General features: G+C 37.5%; 2 protein-coding genes across 2 annotated transcripts; both read left to right on the top strand.

Moving 5' to 3' along the window:
• The first annotated feature begins 1,507 nt into the window (after positions 1-1,507).
• Positions 1,508-4,910, top strand: LOC126799368 (receptor protein kinase-like protein ZAR1). Its single transcript, XM_050526568.1, has 2 exons — positions 1,508-2,818; positions 4,050-4,910. The coding sequence occupies exons 1-2, from the start codon at positions 1,522-1,524 to the stop codon at positions 4,685-4,687; spliced, it is 1,935 nt and encodes a 644-aa protein (XP_050382525.1). The 5' UTR covers positions 1,508-1,521; the 3' UTR covers positions 4,688-4,910.
• A 9,936-nt stretch (positions 4,911-14,846) lies between these two features.
• LOC126798576 (transcription factor bHLH130) lies at positions 14,847-17,813 on the top strand. The gene is made up of 6 exons (XM_050525584.1): positions 14,847-15,806; positions 16,556-16,659; positions 16,746-16,913; positions 17,053-17,118; positions 17,195-17,263; positions 17,351-17,813. Exons 1-6 carry the CDS (start codon positions 15,332-15,334, stop codon positions 17,420-17,422), a joined length of 954 nt encoding a protein of 317 aa, XP_050381541.1. The 5' UTR covers positions 14,847-15,331; the 3' UTR covers positions 17,423-17,813.
• Positions 17,814-18,984: the final 1,171 nt, after the last annotated feature.

Here is an 18,984-nt window from a genome sequence, read left to right as displayed (position 1 = left end):
GGAAATGTTGCTAAATGTTTAGATTGAAGGATGAGTTATAATGAGTGATATTAGACGTTTTTATAGCAAATTGGTCGAAAATCTTATCAGAAATTTGGTCCAATTATTTTGCTGACAGTGACACGTGTCAATTTTCTACTAGTCGAAAATCTTATCGGAAATTTGCTCCAATTATTTTAGTGACAATGACACGTGGCAGTGACACCTGTCAATTATCTATTAGTCGAAAATCTTATCGGAAATTTTGAATAATATCGAGTCGATAATGACACGTGACACATTATTATTGGTTATAAATATATCTGGTAAAAAAAATAATTATTTCACAACAAGACAAAATTGAATTGCTCAAGCAAATTGTAAATGTGTGTGTGAAAAAATCGATTTGCTTGAGCAAAATATGAAATCGATTTGCTTGAAGCAAAATTTACTTCTGACCCTACTATTTACTTGAGCAAATGTAATTTATGAGTGCGGATGCTCTAAACCATGTTCTTTAAGTTTCTACTAGTTTTAACTGAAGCAACAAATAACAAACACGTGTATTTTTACACGCTGTGACCCTCCACGCGGAATAATTTTCGGGTCACTAGGATGTATTCTTGTTAAAATTTTGCCCTCCTCTATCAATTTTGACTCCCCGTTGTTACTCAGTGGAGACTGCAAAAGTGACTCCTTCATTCACAAGCATGACTGCATGTGTCACATTCCTAATGATATTCTGACACCACCAGTAAATTACAGATCAATCCCTACTTCCTCACTTTTTGTTGCATTAACCTTTTCCAACCCACCAAATGTGTCCTTGCATTTCCACACTCTTCATCAACACTAACATCCTTTCTCGGGTCACATTATTTGCAACAAGTTTGTGATCTTTAAGTATTTGAATTTGGGTTTGGGTGGAGGAAATGGGAAGATCATCTTCATGCTATGGTTTTGAAAATAATGTAAAAGGGTTATGGTAATTGATAAGGGTTTTACTACAAGACACAGACCCCACCTAATACTTTGTAATTTACTTGGTGTCAAATATGGTGCATAATATGCCACCAATCTTAAATTCAACACTCTTCTTCTTCCTCTATTTTGTTTCATTTAACCTTATAAAAATTCAACTAACCCTCAAATTCAGCTTGTGCTTGTTTTGTTTTGAATTAACAAGCTTTCATCAGGTTTGGTTTTATTTACACAGAAGGATCATAGATTGTCATCACTTGAACTCTGATCCAATTTAAACTTGTTTATTTTCAAAAACCCAGAGATCAAGGGGTTTAATATAAAAACACTGAACATTATGGGGATTTGGGGCTCTCTACATTACACACCTAACTGCTCAGTAGAATTCAAACTCCATCATCACGTTACACATCTCTCCTCGACTTCCTCCACAAATTCAAACTCAAACTCCCATCTTCTTCTTCTTCTTCTTCTTCTTCTTCACTGTGCAACTCTGTTCTGTAAGATCAGAACCCAAATGATCCAGTAGCTTCTACTGTACCAAAACCCCAACATTACAAAATGCTCAACTCACTGCAACTCATTTTCCATTTTGTATTTCCTGCCGTCGTCTTGGGTCTCAACTCAGACGGGCTCTCCCTCCTCGCCCTCAAAGCCGCAATCGACACCGACCCAAGTCGCGCCCTCGACTCGTGGTCCGAGTCCGACTCGTCCCCGTGCCACTGGCACGGCGTCGTTTGCACCCGCGACCGCGTCACGGAGCTTTTCCTCACCCAAAAGGGCTTCAACGGCTACCTCCCCTCCGAACTCGGCCGCCTCGACTCACTCAAACGACTCAACCTCGCCAACAACAACTTCTCCAAGCCCATTCCGGCCCACCTCTTCAACGCCACCGCCCTCATTGCCCTTGACCTCTCCCAAAACTCCCTTTCCGGCCCAGTTCCGGCCCAAATCCGCTACCTTCAAAATCTCCGCCACCTCGACCTCTCCTCCAACCTCCTCAACGGCTCCCTCCCGGAGTCTCTCACCAAGCTCGACAGCCTCGCAGGAACCTTGAACCTCTCGTATAATTCCTTCTCCGGCGAGGTTCCGGCGTCCTATGGAAATATTCCGGTAATGGTGAGCTTGGACCTGAGGCATAATAATCTCACCGGAAAGTTGCCTCAGGTGGGCTCGCTGGTGAACCAGGGCCCAACTGCTTTCTCCGGCAACCCGAGCCTTTGTGGGTTCCCGTTGGAGGTTCCCTGCCCGGAAGCCCAGAACCTGACAACCCGACCCGACGAGGTCCAGAAGCCGATCGACCCGAACCCGGATTTGATGAATGGGGCTGAAGGGAAGGCCAAGCACAGAGGTGGGTTGGTGACGGTGCCGATAATCTCGGGGGTTTCGCTGGTGATCGGAGCTGTGTCAGTGTCAGTTTGGCTGCTCCGGAAAAAGAGGACGACAGCGAGGGAGGGCAAAATGGGGAGAGAGAAAGTGATCAAGGAGGTGGCGGGGGATGAGGAGGGGCAGAAGGGTAAATTCGTAGCGATGGACGAGGGGTTCGGGCTGGAGTTGGAGGACTTGCTGAGGGCGTCGGCTTACGTGATGGGGAAGAATAGGAGTGGCATTGTTTACAGGGTTGTCGCCGGGAATGTCGGGAAGGGATTGGGTGTGGCACCGTCGGTTGTGGCGGTCAGGCGGCTGAGCGAGGGTGACGCCACGTGGCGGTTCAAGGAGTTTGAGAGTGAGGTGGAGGCTATTGGGAGGGTGGTGCACCCTAATATCGTGAGGTTGAGAGCTTATTACTATGCGGATGACGAGAAGCTCTTGATTTCTGACTTCATTCGCAATGGGAGCTTGTACACTGCTCTACACGGTAACTCTTTTTCACTCCACTGTATCAAATTTTACATTTACCAAACATATTACTGTTTTACAGTGTGACAATGAAAATGTAAACACTATTGTACTGATACTGTCCGCATTTAGCCTAGGTGAAAAAGAAGAAGATTAGAATCAATACAATGTCATATACGCCTTCACTGTGTTTTTCGTTGAAATAGTGGCATATACTTGACAGTTGGACAGATGCATTCTACGTCACATTGCTAGTGTAACGAATAGTAAGGATGGGTAACATAGTTTTACAAACCTAGTACTGTAGACAATCACATAACCATGAAAATGATATTTGGATCCCAAGTTACTTAAAGCTAATAGGTACCACAAGGAAGTAATCAATTCCATGTATGCTACATAGACTTTGAGTTGACATTTCTTAACCATACGACATGAAATGACTGCATTCACATGCACACAGAATCCATTTATCTCTTTGTTCTTGTCATTTAAGAAGATACCCGCACATTAAATTGGTTGGGCCGTATGACATTGAAATCAATGAATTGTAGTATTGTACCATGCATAAATATCCATAGAGAGAGGTAAAAACTTATTTCTAAGGTTTGTAACCTTCTGATTTTCTTACTACTATAACTATTGTTTTGGATGATTATGTGATTATGTACCGCTTGGTGCTGTATATGATAAACTTGTTTTCTTTCTATAGTTGTCTGTTTTTGTTTCTGCACTGAAAATTCTGCAGTGTGTTGTCTCCGCTGGTTCAGTTAGAGCTTCATTCTGGTACATTTGGTGTCTTTTGCTTTGTTTTCATCCCCTTGTTAGAATGCATGTTATCCCAGCCAGTTATTCTCCTGGAAATGGCATTTATTCATTTATTCTGTGTGTGGTCAAATTTGAATTTATTTTGGACTCCATTATGGTTTCACTCAGAAATCATAAGTAAGCTGGGCCGCTGGAAAAGCCTGAGCAATGTTTGTCATGTTAGCATAAGAGATCTACTGCATGACAATTGCTTATTGCGAATTGTCATTCCAATTCTGAATGAAGTGTGTTAGAATCTCAGTAGTCTGCTGATGTATGCTCTCAGTTTCATTGTTGCATGATATTGCATTTGATTGACAAAGATTTAGCTTTGTAATTTCTGGGATTTGTTGGCAATGCAGTGTTTATATATTCTTGAAATTTACAAAAACAAAAATTTATATGTATTCTGAGATTTGTTTGGTCATGTAATTTGATGCCAGGGGAACCAGCCAGTTCTTCGGCACCTTTACCTTGGGCAGCTAGGTTAAAAATCGCTCAGGGCACCGCAAGGGGCTTGTCATACATACACGAATATAGCCCCAGAAAATATGTTCATGGCAACATTAAATCAACAAAAATCCTTCTCAATGAGGACCTTCAGCCTTATGTCTCTGGTTTCGGATTGGCACGTCTAATCTTGGGGTCCTCAAAATTTACTTCATCAGCTTCCAGGAAACAGAGCTCAAGCCTAACCAATGCAGCCTCTTGTTTTACTGTTTCAACTCACTCAACCATTTACTTGGCACCCGAGGCTCAAATATCTGGCAGCAAGTTTACTCAGAAATGTGATGTATACTCTTTTGGGATTGTGCTCATGGAGATCTTGACTGGTAAGCTACCAGATGAGGGACCAGAAATTGGTGGTAAGGGACTAGAGAGTCTGGTCAGGAGGACGTTCAGAGAAGAACACCCCTTGTCCCAGATTATAGACCCTGCACTTCTGCAAGAAGTTTATGCGAAGAAGCAAGTTGTTGAAGCCTTTCATATAGCCCTTAATTGCACTGAACTCGATCCGGAACTGCGTCCTAGGATGAAAACAGTTTCTGACAGTCTTGATCGCATAAAGTTTCAGCTTTAATAGAAAAGAAGAAAGTTTCCCGAACTGACTGCTCCATCTGGAATTGGTTATGGTGCTGAAAATGGTCTTGGAAGGGTGCTAATTCATTGTCTCTTTAATCTCTATGGTTGCTGAACTGTGGTTATAAGGAAATCCATTACCTTTATGGGTTGGATGTAAAATATTTTGATTGCGTCATTGTACTTAAGTGGATCGGTTCAATGAGTTAACGGGGATTCAGATGCATTCTTATTTCTTAGGACAATAGCACTCTGATGGGATTAGTCTTCTGTCTTCATTTTTGGCAGTTATTTCTCTTCTTCAAGGCATGTTCCATCCAGTGTTATTAGGATTTATGAACTCTCTTTGAGAAGTTTGTATCCCATTATGAGGTTGCAGTTGCTGCTACACTTGAGATTGTAACCTTACCTTACTAATGGTAAATTGGTAATGCTGAATTGTAAATATTATATTGGGATCAACAGCTTGGTAGTTATAGGAGTTCGACCTCGTCTTTGATTAATGTCCTCACTAAAAGAGAGTAAGCATGTAGAAGTTGAGTAATGTCACACTTCCTTAGAATAGATCCATCTCCTGAGATATGAATGTTGAGTAAAGTTGAGGACAGAAATAACATGGTGCACTGATAACTGGTTTTTGCAGATACAAACTATAAGTTATTAGAACTTGGTGCATTAAAGTTTTTGCAGACACATATCAACAAAACCTTCCCTGTCTTCGAATTTTACTGGGAAAAACTGAAGAAAAGGGGATCAACAAAGAAGAAAAACACTCCCATTCCCATGTGATCCTCCATTCTATAATTTAGAGCTTCCTTCGGGATTTGATTATGAGATGCATGTCTACACTAGCAAGTCAGACCTTTTTTTTTTTTTTACTTCATACAGTGTTCATAGCAGATTAACAGTAATGTCTAATGAGACATATCACAGCCTCACAGGTGTGGCAGAATAAATTTAGAGTAATGCAGCTCAGGTTGTAAAATGGGTCCGATTCTGCCACTCTATCTATAGTTCCTTCTTATTCTAATTGCACAAGGTTAGAATTTATCAACGATCAAGAAAAATTTAGGGTTCGAAGTTATCTGCATCTTAAATTGTGCTCATGAGCTGAAGCACAGGCTGCTATTTTGTGAGCTGCTTTATTTGCCTAGCTCCCTCCTAGTATGAACCAAACAAAAATTGGGCAGAAGTTCCAACTCCTCATTAATACCATCACATAGTCGTTCCGGAACTGAAGTGTTCTGCCTGACTGCCTCCTACCATGCTCAATTTGCTGCTTCATATAGAAGTCATAATTAGACAATCAGTTTCTAGAATAACTGGCATGGATGTAGAGAATTAACAAGAATATAATTAACTGCCGCCTTGTATGCTGCCAACTCCGCATGTTCTGCTGAATGAACATTAGCAATATATATCTCCCTTCTGCACCTAAGAACAACCCTACTTAATCCCTGATCAACAACGTACTCAAAGCTTCAATACCATTCCAACCCTTCTATAGTAATTAAGAACCATCAAAGTACACTTTCAACCACCCTTCAAGAGGAGCTTTCCATCTAATGAACAACATCCTTCTAGTCTACTGTATTCTGTAGCTACCACAACTTAACGTCAAATAATCGAATGCATATCACATATGTATAATTTGAGCGTAAAAACAAAATTACTTTTGAATTTAGTGCACCCGACCTTTGCATCCTGGATTTTCAAGGGTAGTAGCTAAATTATTTGAACGCAGCCTTCATCCATCTATTGTTGTGTTACTCTGTGGCTCACTCAACGACATGACTAACACCCCAAACCTTACCAAAACCGTCGCTCAAAGAGGAGAGACAACAAGCCAACGACCTCAACAAAAATTAAACAAAACAAAAAAATGCAGAAAAAATAAAACAAGACTCAAGAGTCCCAGACCCTGGCCCGAAGAGGGCTCTTGGCCCAAGTCACACCCGATTGGAGTTGCAGAGGTTAGGTACCCACAACATCGAACTGAAAAGATGAGATGAATTTGGGCGGTGGATAACAAATCGAGCTCTCCACTATCATCCAGGCTCGGCCTTGCCACTGGGCACGAGGCACCATGAAGAGGAAGAGCACACAATTTCTGATAAGGGTGGTAAATATAGGTGGTGCTCCTATTACATTGCAATTCAAAAATTAACCCATTACCAATAATCCTTTGACACATCACACATAGTAGTATGACTATAATAAAACTCTAGCTGGTCTCAAACTCTCAATTGCAAATTTGCAATATCATCATCTCTCCCTATCACACGATCGGCCGCACACCACCCTTCTTCATTACCAATTATTTCTCGCATAATTTATACTCTCCCAAACGTACGTAAATTTATTTAGAAAATGAGTAACGTACGTAAATTTATTTTTTCATTCAATTCTCACTCTTAATCATCATCGTATATTTTAAAGATGAATACTAAAATAAATTGCAAGTATCTAACTGCAATGTGTGTGTTTTTTTCTCTTTTTTTAAATGCTCGCACGAATTCTAACACTTCATAAAAATTTATTCAACCCTAAAATAATTCTTGAGAAAATTTAAATACACACCTTGATTATTTTATATTTCAAATAGATATTAAGGGTAAGTTAAATGACCAACATAGATATTTATTATTAGGAAAAACATTTGAAGAGAAAAACAAGAGAGAATAAAAATCTTATATATGCACGTATTCATGTCATTCTTCTCTAGGTCTTTGTTGTATACCTCGCTACCTCAGATGTTATATCTCTTCTCAACAAGCCATACTAAACTACTATTGCATGTTCATTTTGAAACCATATTAAATAAGTTCATATATACTATGTACAAATATTATACATATATAGGTAGATTTTGGAATTTTTATTCAAATTCTCACTTGTGATTGATATTTGATTCCAAGCTGAATATATTAGAGTTTGATTCTAAATTGAATGGTCTGATATGGGCAAAATTTTCCAGCAAAATCTAGTAAAAAAATAAATAAATATTAATAAATAATAGTTATAATTAATTTTATGAATTAAGGGCATTTTAGGTACTTTGAGATGTGTATTTAGTGAGAGATTAACTTTAAATATTATTACATAGATAGTGTATTAAGCAGTAGGTGTATATTAAGAAATATGAGGTCTATATTTAAAAATTCTTATAAGTTTTAGATATTTAATATAAAAATTTCTTATTTAGATCTTCTTTGTTGACGATATAATAATTTTGTTAATAATCACCCAACAATTTGGAAGAATAGGCACTAAAAAAATTTCGCCCTGTGCATCAAAAAAGTCAGGACCGGCCCTGCTATCATCTCCACCTGATATCAGATTATCAGATGCCTAATGCGGCTGCACTACTTGGCCACCTCATGCCCGCTTTTGAATCTATTAGTTGTGAGGATATTGTTAGATGACAAATATATGAACTAATTATATATTGTCAGTTGATTCCATAAATTAATTATATATACTGGGTATATATTCCATGTGATGTATCATTTTAATATTATTAATTTATTTTTATTGTGTTTATTTCTGATTAATTACTTATATTTAAATAAATTTTTACGTTTTTCACCGCATGCATGTTTACCACACCATGAAGTAATATAATTGGTTGAGTACATTTCATGACAGTGCCACGTGGGTTTCCGGGTACACAAAATAATTACTCATGTGTAGTAGTCTGATTATGTTTTCTATTGGTTGTTGCCTACTGGAATAGATTTTAGTCATTTTACGGTCATTCCATAAAGCATATTGTTATGAATATCTATTTTCATGAGTATGTAATACTTGTATAAAAATCATATTATCAATTATAAAGTAATCATTTAAGATCGGTTACGTTATTATTATTCTCGTACTTTTTTTTTATTTTCTCGTCGAATGTCGATTACCAATAAACTACTTATTTCAGACTTTGCTTCCAAAATTTATGCTCTGTTCGTCCTTCTCTTAACTGAATTTACCTAATAAATTGCCTGTGAGGAACACAGAATGTCTCGACACCAGAAACACGAGATTGCATCCAGCAGTTTGCCAAAACTAGAGATATGACTTGAATCTATAATTATTATACGACTCGAATCTTATGGATTTCCCAATATAGAAAATCGCCAAGCAAACACAGAATCAAACTGGGCTTTCGAAATGGCTCAGCTGTTTTCAGTCCCCACCATTCTTACCGCAATTGTGTAAAAGTCCGCTTATTTTAAAAGTCCTTAAAAAAATTGTTTTCCAGTTCTATGTGGCTCTGCTTTTTCTACAAGTTAATTAAAGAGGGGGAAACCAAATGTTGGGTCACGTGTCCCTGTTTACCAATTCAGATTCAGTGGCCTTGGATTGAGAGAGACAGGTTACAATAGACGTTTCCCATTGGTTTACTTTATGATTAGGAGAGGAGGTACCCACGAGTGAAGGAAGGGGACCACTGAATATCCTAATAAAAAAGTTGATAAGCTTGTTTGACTAGAATTAGACATATATAGGTTCGGTTCGGTTTTTAGTTTAAATCGAAATCGAATCATTTTAATCGATTTTTTAGAAATTTAAATTATTTATTGAATTAAATTAATCTGAACCGAAATAATTGGTTTAATTGAAATTCGGTTCGGTTCGGTTTCGGTTTACACCTCATACGTAATTTTTTTAAAATTTTCAAGAGGTGAGACTCAAATTCCTACCAAAAAATGATGTCACAAATCAGTACATCACACGCACGTCTCATTAATAACTATGTAAAGATTATATTTTTCTCATTTTGATAGATTTTCAATAAAACATCAAAATGTCAATGTTGAGATTCAAACTCATGACCTATAATATAACAACCATGCGCTCTACCAACTGCACTAGATAACCTTATATGTTATGTTTTGTTATTTTTTTGTACTAATACTCATTATTTATTATTTTTTAAATCATTAAATTAAATTCGGTCAGTTCGGTTTTAAATCGGTTAGTTTGATCACGTAAACCATTTTCAAACCGTTTAACCGGTTTCGGTTCGTTTTTTTTCATTTTTAAACTACATCTCTTCGGTTCGATTATCCGAACCATATTTTCGGTTCGATTCGGTCGGTTTTGCTTGTTTAATTCGGTTTATGCCCACCCCTATGTTTTGACCATGCTTTGATTAAGCAGAAGCACCAATAGTTATTCCGTCAAACAAGGCTTTAATTCTAGGGTCTTCCAATTGATTTGATTTTTAAATACAAAAAAAAATCAAATAATTTGTCTCAGATGGCTCTCAAATTACCGGCTACACATTATAATATAATTCGGACAATCTTAGACAGCGAATGCTTCAATTAATTTCGTATCTGTATGGATCATCATCATCACTTATCCATAATTTTTGCAATGATAATAAGAGCACAACAGCCAGATGTGAAATCTTCACTCTCTCCTAACACAAATTTCATGTGATAATTAAGAGCATGCTAGATAGGTTTTAGTGTCTTTTTCGGTCAGCAAATAACTATTGTAGCATTTGCTAAACTTAATTAAGATACGAACTTTCTAACTATCTATAAAGAAAACAAAAACGATTTCTCTGCATTCATGGCCAACTTCCAACACCACCCAAAGTCCCAACACTACGAAAAACCGAACTGTTACGAAAGGACAGCAATAGATTGGAATATGTATTACTTGGTAAATGAAGGTTGCTTGAAAATTCTGTTTTAATCGTTATCTATATTCCTCACAAAGTTTGAAACGTTAACCATCGAAATACACACTTCATTTCTTAATGAAATATGGAAACGGAAGGTATGCACCACGGTGTATGCAGCCACCGTTGAATATTTTACCCATATCTAGGTAATCTCAGCCCTTAGCTTATAACATTAATTCATAGCCATTAGATTCTTTTTTTTAGCCATCAGTACCCTTAATTAACAGTCAACCAATTGTTGACGAACATAAAAAGGAATACACTAGTTTTCACCCTCACGGGTCTTTTCTCCACAGTATTGGAATTTGGCCGTGCCGCCCTTGCTTGCAGGGATGTGGCCGGATCTAAAAATTTGGTAGGTGACTAGGTGTTGCTGAGGGCTCGGAGGAAACAATAGGAGATGGTTGTGTTCAATTGCTATCAAGATAGGCAACGCTGCATCAAGTTTTGTGAGATCATGGAATCGATTTCGATCGGGTCAGATCCTCAATGGTTGCAGCGGCGTCCAACGACGGTCGGAGGTGTAATCAATGGGTTGTTCATTTGACTGGTGGTGTAGTGGCATAGATTGTTGGAGATGAGAGATCACACGTCTAAGAAGTAACAAATAACATAGAGACTATAAGTGGGTGAATAATACTCAATTGTACCGAGGTATTTTGTGATTAAAACCCAACACCTATGAGGTAGCTAAGTTGAGACAATATCGGTACAGTTAGTCCATATGCCACGCTTATTGTTGTTTAACATGATATCATAGCGAGTCCATCTCCAATCGCGCCTTCAATCTGTCGTGGACCCGAGTTAGCTGTCAATTTGTCATGAGCCCAAGATTGGTGTCATTATCATGTCATCTGAGGGTTTCTGATTGGATGGTCACCAAGTGTCATTGGTTACTGGACCTTGGTTTATTTCGTCTCAGTATGTGAGATGTTAATCTGTCACATGCTAAGTTACACGGACACGTCCCTTAAATATCGTATCGCGTGTCCGACACGGATACAGACACAGACACGCGCAAATACGCTAGGATACGCATATTTAGTTTACATACAAATTAGACACGCGAGTGTCCTTTCAAGACATGCAATTAGTTTAGACACGAGGGGTTAGTTTCGTCAATTACTTCTGTAGAATCGGTGGAGATCTGTCTCTCTCCAAGAGACCGACATCTTTCTCTGATCTTCTCTTCGGTTGTGCGTAGTCTACCAGAGTTCACAAATCTCTCTCTCAAGCAAAAAAGCAACCCGGGTTGGAGATTTGGCATCAGAATCTACTTGTCTTCTTCTTCTTCTTCTTCTTTGACAGAGCTTAGAACTGTTATAAATTTGTGAACTTAATTGTTAGGAGAATTGACGTTTTGGGTTTAATTGAATTGGGTTGTGGCATGAGTTTAATTGAACTCTAGTTCTAGGTTGTAGAAATTAGTTCATATGAGATTACAGGGTTGAACTGGTGTTTAACTGTTTAAGTACCAATGCTACAGGGACTTGATAAATTTGGAGTTTGAGTTCTTTGAGTTTTAGGATCAAGCAATTGTGTTCCCTACTGTGACTTTGAATGATAGTGACTAGTTCCTCAACATATATGAATGCGATGATTGCATAAAAATCCTAAAATGTTGCCCACCACTTGTTTGATGAAATGCTTATGAGACTTTTTTCTTTGAATTTATGTTTTTTTCTTATCTTTTGCAGAATTGCAGTACTTCACTCATTCAAGTTCTTGTTCACCAAGTTTTGAGTGCTCGAAGTTGTTGATTGTTCTTCGATCATTCAGAATTACATTCATATAACTGACACATTCGAAGCTATGTGTGTGAATGAGTATACACAACATTGTTTACATATTTACACTCTTGAAATGCTGCAGATCATGCTAAACAATTACTGGATTTGCTAAATGGTGAATGGTGAAGGTTGGTTCCGAAAGGGATGTAGACAACCTTAGGAAAGATTCAGAGTAGTTGTTATTTTGGGATAATATGTAACTTTCTATTAAACTTCTATTTGAAATTTGGTGTTCTAATTTAAGATATTATATATAGCATGTAAACTATTTTTTTTCTAATTAGGTATATATATTAAAAATAATATTTAATTAATGTGTCTGTGTTCGAAAAAATTTTCATTTGTCGTGTCCACGTATCGAATCGTGTCTAATATGGACTTGTGTCTGTGTCCGTGTCCGTGCTTCTTAGGTCACGTGCATACTTAAAAATTAGGTTTCACGTGAGGGGGCGTGTTGGAGAGGAGAGATCCCACATCTAAGAAGTGACAAATAAAATAGAGATTATAAGTGTGTGGATAATACACAGTTGTACCGAAGCATTTTGTGATTAAAACCCAACACCTGTGAGGTAGCTAAGTTGTGACAGTATCGGTACAGTTGGTTCATGGGTCATGATTGTCGCTATTTAACAGAGATGATTGTGACGAGCTATTCCAAATTTAGATATGTTCAAGGATTTTTGTACGTGATGGCTTTCCGGTGGCATGGCGGGTCGAGCAGTGACTTGTTAAAAATTGGAGCCGGTGGTTTGCAGTGGCGACCAAAGACTAGATCTGAAATCAAAATTATTCAAGCTCGATCTAAATTTGATGGTTGTTTTTTCCTTATTTTTTAGACGGAAACCAACGAAGTCTAACAGAGAGCCTCACCACGTGAGGCACGTGTTGTTAGTATCTACACACCGCTGAAGCACCGAATACACTCTCATGAAATATATATATGTTAATTGAATCTGAGTCTTGTGGACCAATTCAATTAGTTTTTTTTTTGGCAAACAAACAATTCAATAGTTAGACAACGTACAAATATTGAAAACATGATTTAACAAGTTATGGGCATATTATATTTTGATTCCATGCATTGGGGAGAATAAACTTAATTATGTGGCGTGTAGATGATTCTAGGTTGTCAGTTTTCTAACGTATTGGATTCCATCGATTCCACAGAGTATCTTATCATATCTCTATGTACAATGACAGTCTTAGCAAAATCAATCGTAACCCGAATATAATGACATAATATTCTTGCTTGCATTTATGTTGGTCCGAACACTACACGTCCGAAGATCGACTTGCGTCATCACCAAAACAATAATATAGGAACGAAACGAACTTGCGTTAGAACTTATGCATGTTCTGATTTTGTCGTATTCTATAAGTGCTCTTAAGAGAACTTCGCCCATTGTATGATATCTTGTAAGTTGTAATGGTTTACGTTCTTGGTCGACATAAAAATGTGAGAGATATTCATGAAGAGATATGACAATATGAGTAGTTATGTACGTAGTTTGTTCATGTATGTGACTAGAAAACAAGTGAAGGAAGGAGATGCATATAACAAACCAAAACAGAGGTTTTTGTGAAAGACGGCGCCTGCGATTTGAGGCAAAAGCGGAGACTGCAAACGACGGAGAGAAGAGGATCGAATCGGATGCCGTTTTTATATGCGTGTATTTGTGAATCTGGTGCTCTCGGGGCTGCTGACAACATGACGTTGTCATTCCCATTCACTGTCGTTTTAGGATAATGCCTTATCCACTCCCCTCACTACCCTAAAAAATTTAAACTACTATGTACACTTTTCTCAGTTTTTTGCGGACGAAATTAATTTACACTTGTAGAATAATAATGCCTTATTCAAGTCATTAGCCGAACTGTTTTTATTATACAAAAAATCATGAAAAATCTTTTCATGACCAAAATTCTTGGTCCTTCCCATCTCTCAACTCGTTTAGGTTTGTGTTTGTAGGCGATATTCAAATTTCTAGTTTTGATATTTAAATGGGTTATGTATTGTAACACTTGACAATTGTGCTAATCAACAAAGTAGTTGGCCGAAATCGGCCTTGAGCATACCAAATCCGATTTGTCATTAACAACTAAGTGATGCATCTTGTGATTGATGAGTATATTTCTACTTTAGAGTCGGTTGTAGAATTCGATTTTATTTTCACTTGTAATTTTATTTTTTTAAATAAATTTTAATCTTAATCTTGGTAGAAGTTGTGAACATCAAATACGAGTAATAAAGTAAATACAAAGAGAAGAAGAAAAAATGATTGCTGAATAAAAATAAAAATAACATAATAAATAAAAACATTTACGAAAAATGCATAGCTCGTAGTAAAATGAGATTTTTTGTTTGAATCCTCACAAACAGCTTGTGAAAATCATTTTTTACAACAATGCAATTCTAACCAAAATTGCTCTGAACTATGCAGCCGCTGGTCTCTGGCCACTATTTTTATAACAAAAAAAAATGAAGATGACATTTCTCTCTTCTTTTTTTCCGAGTTTTCTCTATAAATCTTGTCGTGAAAAAGGACTAAAAGGGGAACTTAGCAAAAGAAGGAAATGGGGCAACGTTAGGTGCGGCGACTGAGACCAGATTTGATATCTAGTGTACTTTTTTCCTCATTGGCTCTTTATTTACAAATTCACCAAAGCAAAGACGAACAACAGGAACAAGATAAATATTGCTTCCCTCTTTCTCTTCCTGTTCAGCTCTCAAGATCTTCCTTGCTTTCGGTGCTTCTCAAAAGCCAAATCTTCTTCTGCTCCCTCCAGTCGACCTCTCCCTTTCTCTTCTTCCCCCTCTCTGCTTCCCAATCACCCTCTGTATCCTCATTTCCTCACTTCACAGACCTCAAGGTTCTCCATATTTACTCCCCTGACATTATCTTCCTGCCAAGGTTTGTTTCCCCTCTCAGTAAGCTCATGCTTAGGTCAAGCTCAGGTAACTAAGGTTGCTTCTCGTACAAGATCTTATCCAACTTCTCTGCTTGAAAACAAAGCTGGTGGGAAAGTGAAAGAAGAAAAAGTGCGTCCGAAATTCCCAGAATAATAAGCGCTACGTGTGAGCTCATCAGGGGTTGTTTACTTGTTTATGTATCTATAATAGTGCCCCTGTTTCTCAAATCGTGGCAAACAGAGTTGGCTGTTAATGGATCCAAACACCCATCTCAATCTGGAGCACCAACCCAACTCCGGGTTGCTCCGATTCCGCTCTGCTCCCAGCTCAGTCTTCGCCGAGAACCACGCAGCGGATTTGGGGGTCAATAAGGGGAGTTCAACTGAGGGTACTTCAGACTCGGAGAGATTGTTCTCAAGATTCGTAAGTTACAGTCATGGCAACGACTCGGAATCGTGGCCGTCGAGTTTCCAGGAGTTCGAGGACAAATCTACGGTCACGGAGGTGGCTGCCACGGCGAGTCGTATGAGATCACAGCAGCAGGGGTATGCTGGTCTTCCGCCGCATTATCCGAGACAGAACTCGTTTGGGAGTGGTAATGGGTCTTATGGGTTGGTGGGTTCGGCCGCAGTGGATCATAACCCGCAAGTCAAGAGTGTTACTTCTAGTCTTGTTCGGCAGAGTAGTTCTCCTGCTGGGCTTTTCTCCAACCACTTTGTTCAAAATGGTACTAAATCTTCTCTTCTTTCGTAAGACTATACAACTTTTATATATTCTCGTACATGTCATTGTGTTCCTGGATTGTTTACGAGGTAGATTCGATTGTACAAGTATTTGATCAGTAACATTTGTTTGAGTTGTGTGCAATCAAATGAGGATGTTTCTGAACATTAGTTTCTGCGGCCGCCTTGTGTAAAGATTTGATCCAAAAGTTTAAAAGGGGAGTTGATGGGATGTTATGGTTTTCAATTCCGTGTGTTCCTGGACAATGATGGAATTGAAAAAGACTAAATAAATGAAAATTCAAGAGTGTAATATCAAGCCTCTAATAGGTGTAATTGGTTTCATCTGGCTCAGCTTTTGTAAAATTATGTGTATGATTTTTGTTAGTATGCGTGTTTCAATTTGTTTATATGTACGTTGAAATATTTGATTGCGATGGCAAGTTGATCTTTTCTTGTACAAATTTTGGGTAATCTTTGGTAAAAGAGTCGAGGACAGGATTGCAATAATATTACGATTTCGTGAAGCGATTACTCAAGTGTTCATGTTAAGTATAGAAGTCATAAACTAGCTTATAGCTTAATATTAGGAAGCTTCATTACTGTTAAAGTGGGGAAATGAGTGGTACTATTGTGGAGTACGTTTTTAGATTCAATAACCAAATCCATCAAATTAACTTCTCATCAAGACGCCCTTCATTATCGTGCAAATGGTAGGATATGGAAATGCTGATACTTTTATTTTAATGTATAGGATTCTCATTCGGAGCTTGGAACGATCCATCGAATTTTTCCGAGAACTTGGGTGGCATGAGTAGAGACCAAGATAATGACCAGAAGTTATTCTCTGCTTCTCAGGTACTAATTTGCATTCTATCTTGTCGACTTTCCTGAGTTTTCTGTTTCATTTTCTCTTATTCGATTCATTTTCTTTTCATTATCAGAACGGTGATCTTGGCAACCGGATTCATATGTTATCCCACCACTTGAGTTTACCAAAAAATTCAGCAGAAGTTGCCATGGAAAAATTCCTCCAACTCCAAGATTCTGTACCTTGCAAAGTTAGAGCAAAGCGAGGTTGTGCCACTCATCCTCGAAGCATTGCTGAAAGAGTAAATATTTTTTTATAGCCAGCTATATTTAGTTTGAAGTACATATCATCCTTGAAGAATTTATTAACCATTTACTTAACATGGTATTCGTACTTTGATATTTATGGAAAAATGACCATGAGGAGATATTTAATTACAGGTGAGACGAACACGGATTAGTGAACGGATGAGGAAATTACAAGAGCTTGTACCAAACATGGACAAGGTAGAATTATACAGAACCATTTGTCATCCAATTTATACTATTTGGACCCTAACATTCTCGTTTTGGTTCATTTCAGCAAACAAATACGGCAGACATGTTAGACTTGGCTGTTGATTATATTAAAGAACTTCAGAAACAGTTCAAGGTATTAATTAAACAAGCTAGTTGAATCAATAAAAATTACATTTAGGGCAATCATGATTTTCCGCCTAAAATGTGTATTCTTTTGCAGAGTCTGAGCGATGTTCGAGCCAAGTGCAAGTGTTTGAGTATGCAGAAGGCGGTTCAAAATCAGATAGTTTGACTTGCTTCTCTGTACAGGAGCTGAGGAAAAGTACAGGAGACCAGGAAATTGATGGAGCAGTGGATGGAAACCATATGTTTTGGTTACACCATGATTAGTAAGTAGAAACTAGTTAAGGAGCTAAATCAAAAGCAAGTCCAAGCAGTGATCTAGTAATGGCTCTAAAATTGCCGTACTTTTTGGTGGAATGTGATGTTGAAGGCTGGTAAAGTTTGCACCACAACTTTTCAGGGGACCAGGTCTTGAGTGTAAGTTAACAAGCTAGGTTTCCTATTACACAGAATATGAAATAAAAGACAGAATGTACAGGATATGTTCTCTAATATTAATCCTATTAAGATTTTACAAAATTTGTTGCAGTGTTCTGCTGCATATTTGGTTCTCTGCCAAAATCTCTCTAGCTTATCAAGAAAAAGGAAAAGAGTTGGGTATGAAATGATTGTGTTGAAGGAAGGGCGTGTACTTTTGGTAACAAACTGATGAAGTTGACTATGTTTAAATTATTGAAGGATGCCTACCTCATTTATAGTTTGAACTACTTATGTGACTTCACACTTTCTTTACATTCGAGCATTATCTTCATTTCAGAAGAGTGTTCAATAATAAGTAGTTAGTAACATTAGTGGACACGGGTCAATGCGGTTCGATTTTGAGCAAAACCCGTAACTCAACCCAATTTTTAAATTCGGTTCAGTTCAGTTTTCTCATTTTAGAGACTATGACCTACAACCAAACTTGTACAGTTCAGTTCAGTTAATTTTTTTTCCAGTTTTATCTATATGTAAAATGCGTAATATTAGACATTAATTTCAAAGTACAAAATTTAACATCAATATCAAACATAAAAAGTCCAAAGCCTAATTGATTGTAACATCTCCATAATCCATATTTACCTCAAGTACAAAAAACACTACTGCGTTAAAATCAAAGAGGAACTTATAGGATATGAAACATTATCAAAATCATTGATCAAAGAATTCAATTCTAGAGTCAGGATACAAAGAGAGGCGACATGAGATAGAGGTCGAGGGAGAAGGGAGAAGAGAGAAGCGAGGAGTGAGGGAGGAGCTATGTGGACTGGTATTGCAGATTGAAGTGAATTTGTAGTAGAGCGCTAAACTAAGGAGTGAGAGTTTAGAAAGTGAGAGAAGGTCGTAAGTTTTTTTCTTTTCTAAGAGACGTCGCAAGATTGATTAGGTTAATTAGGTTTACGCTGGATTTAGTTTTCTTCTGTTTTTTTTTGTATTAATAAACATGAGAAGTTTTAAATATACACCCCTAATTACTTAATACACATCTGTATTTTTTCAGGTTTCAAATCAAATTTCATAGGTATGAGAAATCACCAAAATATACCCCTAACTAAGAATATATATTACAATCTTAAAAAATTCCAGAAACTAATAATATGAGGAATTAAGTAAGTTTTTGTAAGGAAATAAATTATATTTATCTGATAGAAAATTAAATGGAAAATTTTGATTATCAATTCATTCATTTATTTATTTCTTAAAAAAAATCAGAATTTCCAAGTTAGAATGTCAAACCAAGGTAATATATGT

Source organism: Argentina anserina, chromosome 6 (assembly GCF_933775445.1).
Source record: "Argentina anserina chromosome 6, drPotAnse1.1, whole genome shotgun sequence".
Lineage (NCBI taxonomy): Eukaryota > Viridiplantae > Streptophyta > Magnoliopsida > Rosales > Rosaceae > Argentina > Argentina anserina.
The sequence above is the reverse complement of the archived record's forward strand: the minus strand, read 5'-3'. Positions and strand labels throughout refer to the sequence as shown.

Bases quoted from the DNA above. Each gene is read 5' to 3' on its own strand.
- LOC126799368 (XM_050526568.1), top strand. From the start codon at position 1,522: ATGCTCAACTCACTGCAACTCATTTTCCATTTTGTATTTCCTGCCGTC. The intron at 2,819-4,049 runs GTAACTCTTTTT...ATTTGATGCCAG, and splicing joins CTTGTACACTGCTCTACACG to GGGAACCAGCCAGTTCTTCG.
- LOC126798576 (XM_050525584.1), top strand. From the start codon at position 15,332: ATGGATCCAAACACCCATCTCAATCTGGAGCACCAACCCAACTCCGGG. The intron at 15,807-16,555 runs GTACTAAATCTT...TTTAATGTATAG, and splicing joins CAACCACTTTGTTCAAAATG to GATTCTCATTCGGAGCTTGG. The intron at 17,264-17,350 runs GTATTAATTAAA...ATTCTTTTGCAG, and splicing joins AACTTCAGAAACAGTTCAAG to AGTCTGAGCGATGTTCGAGC.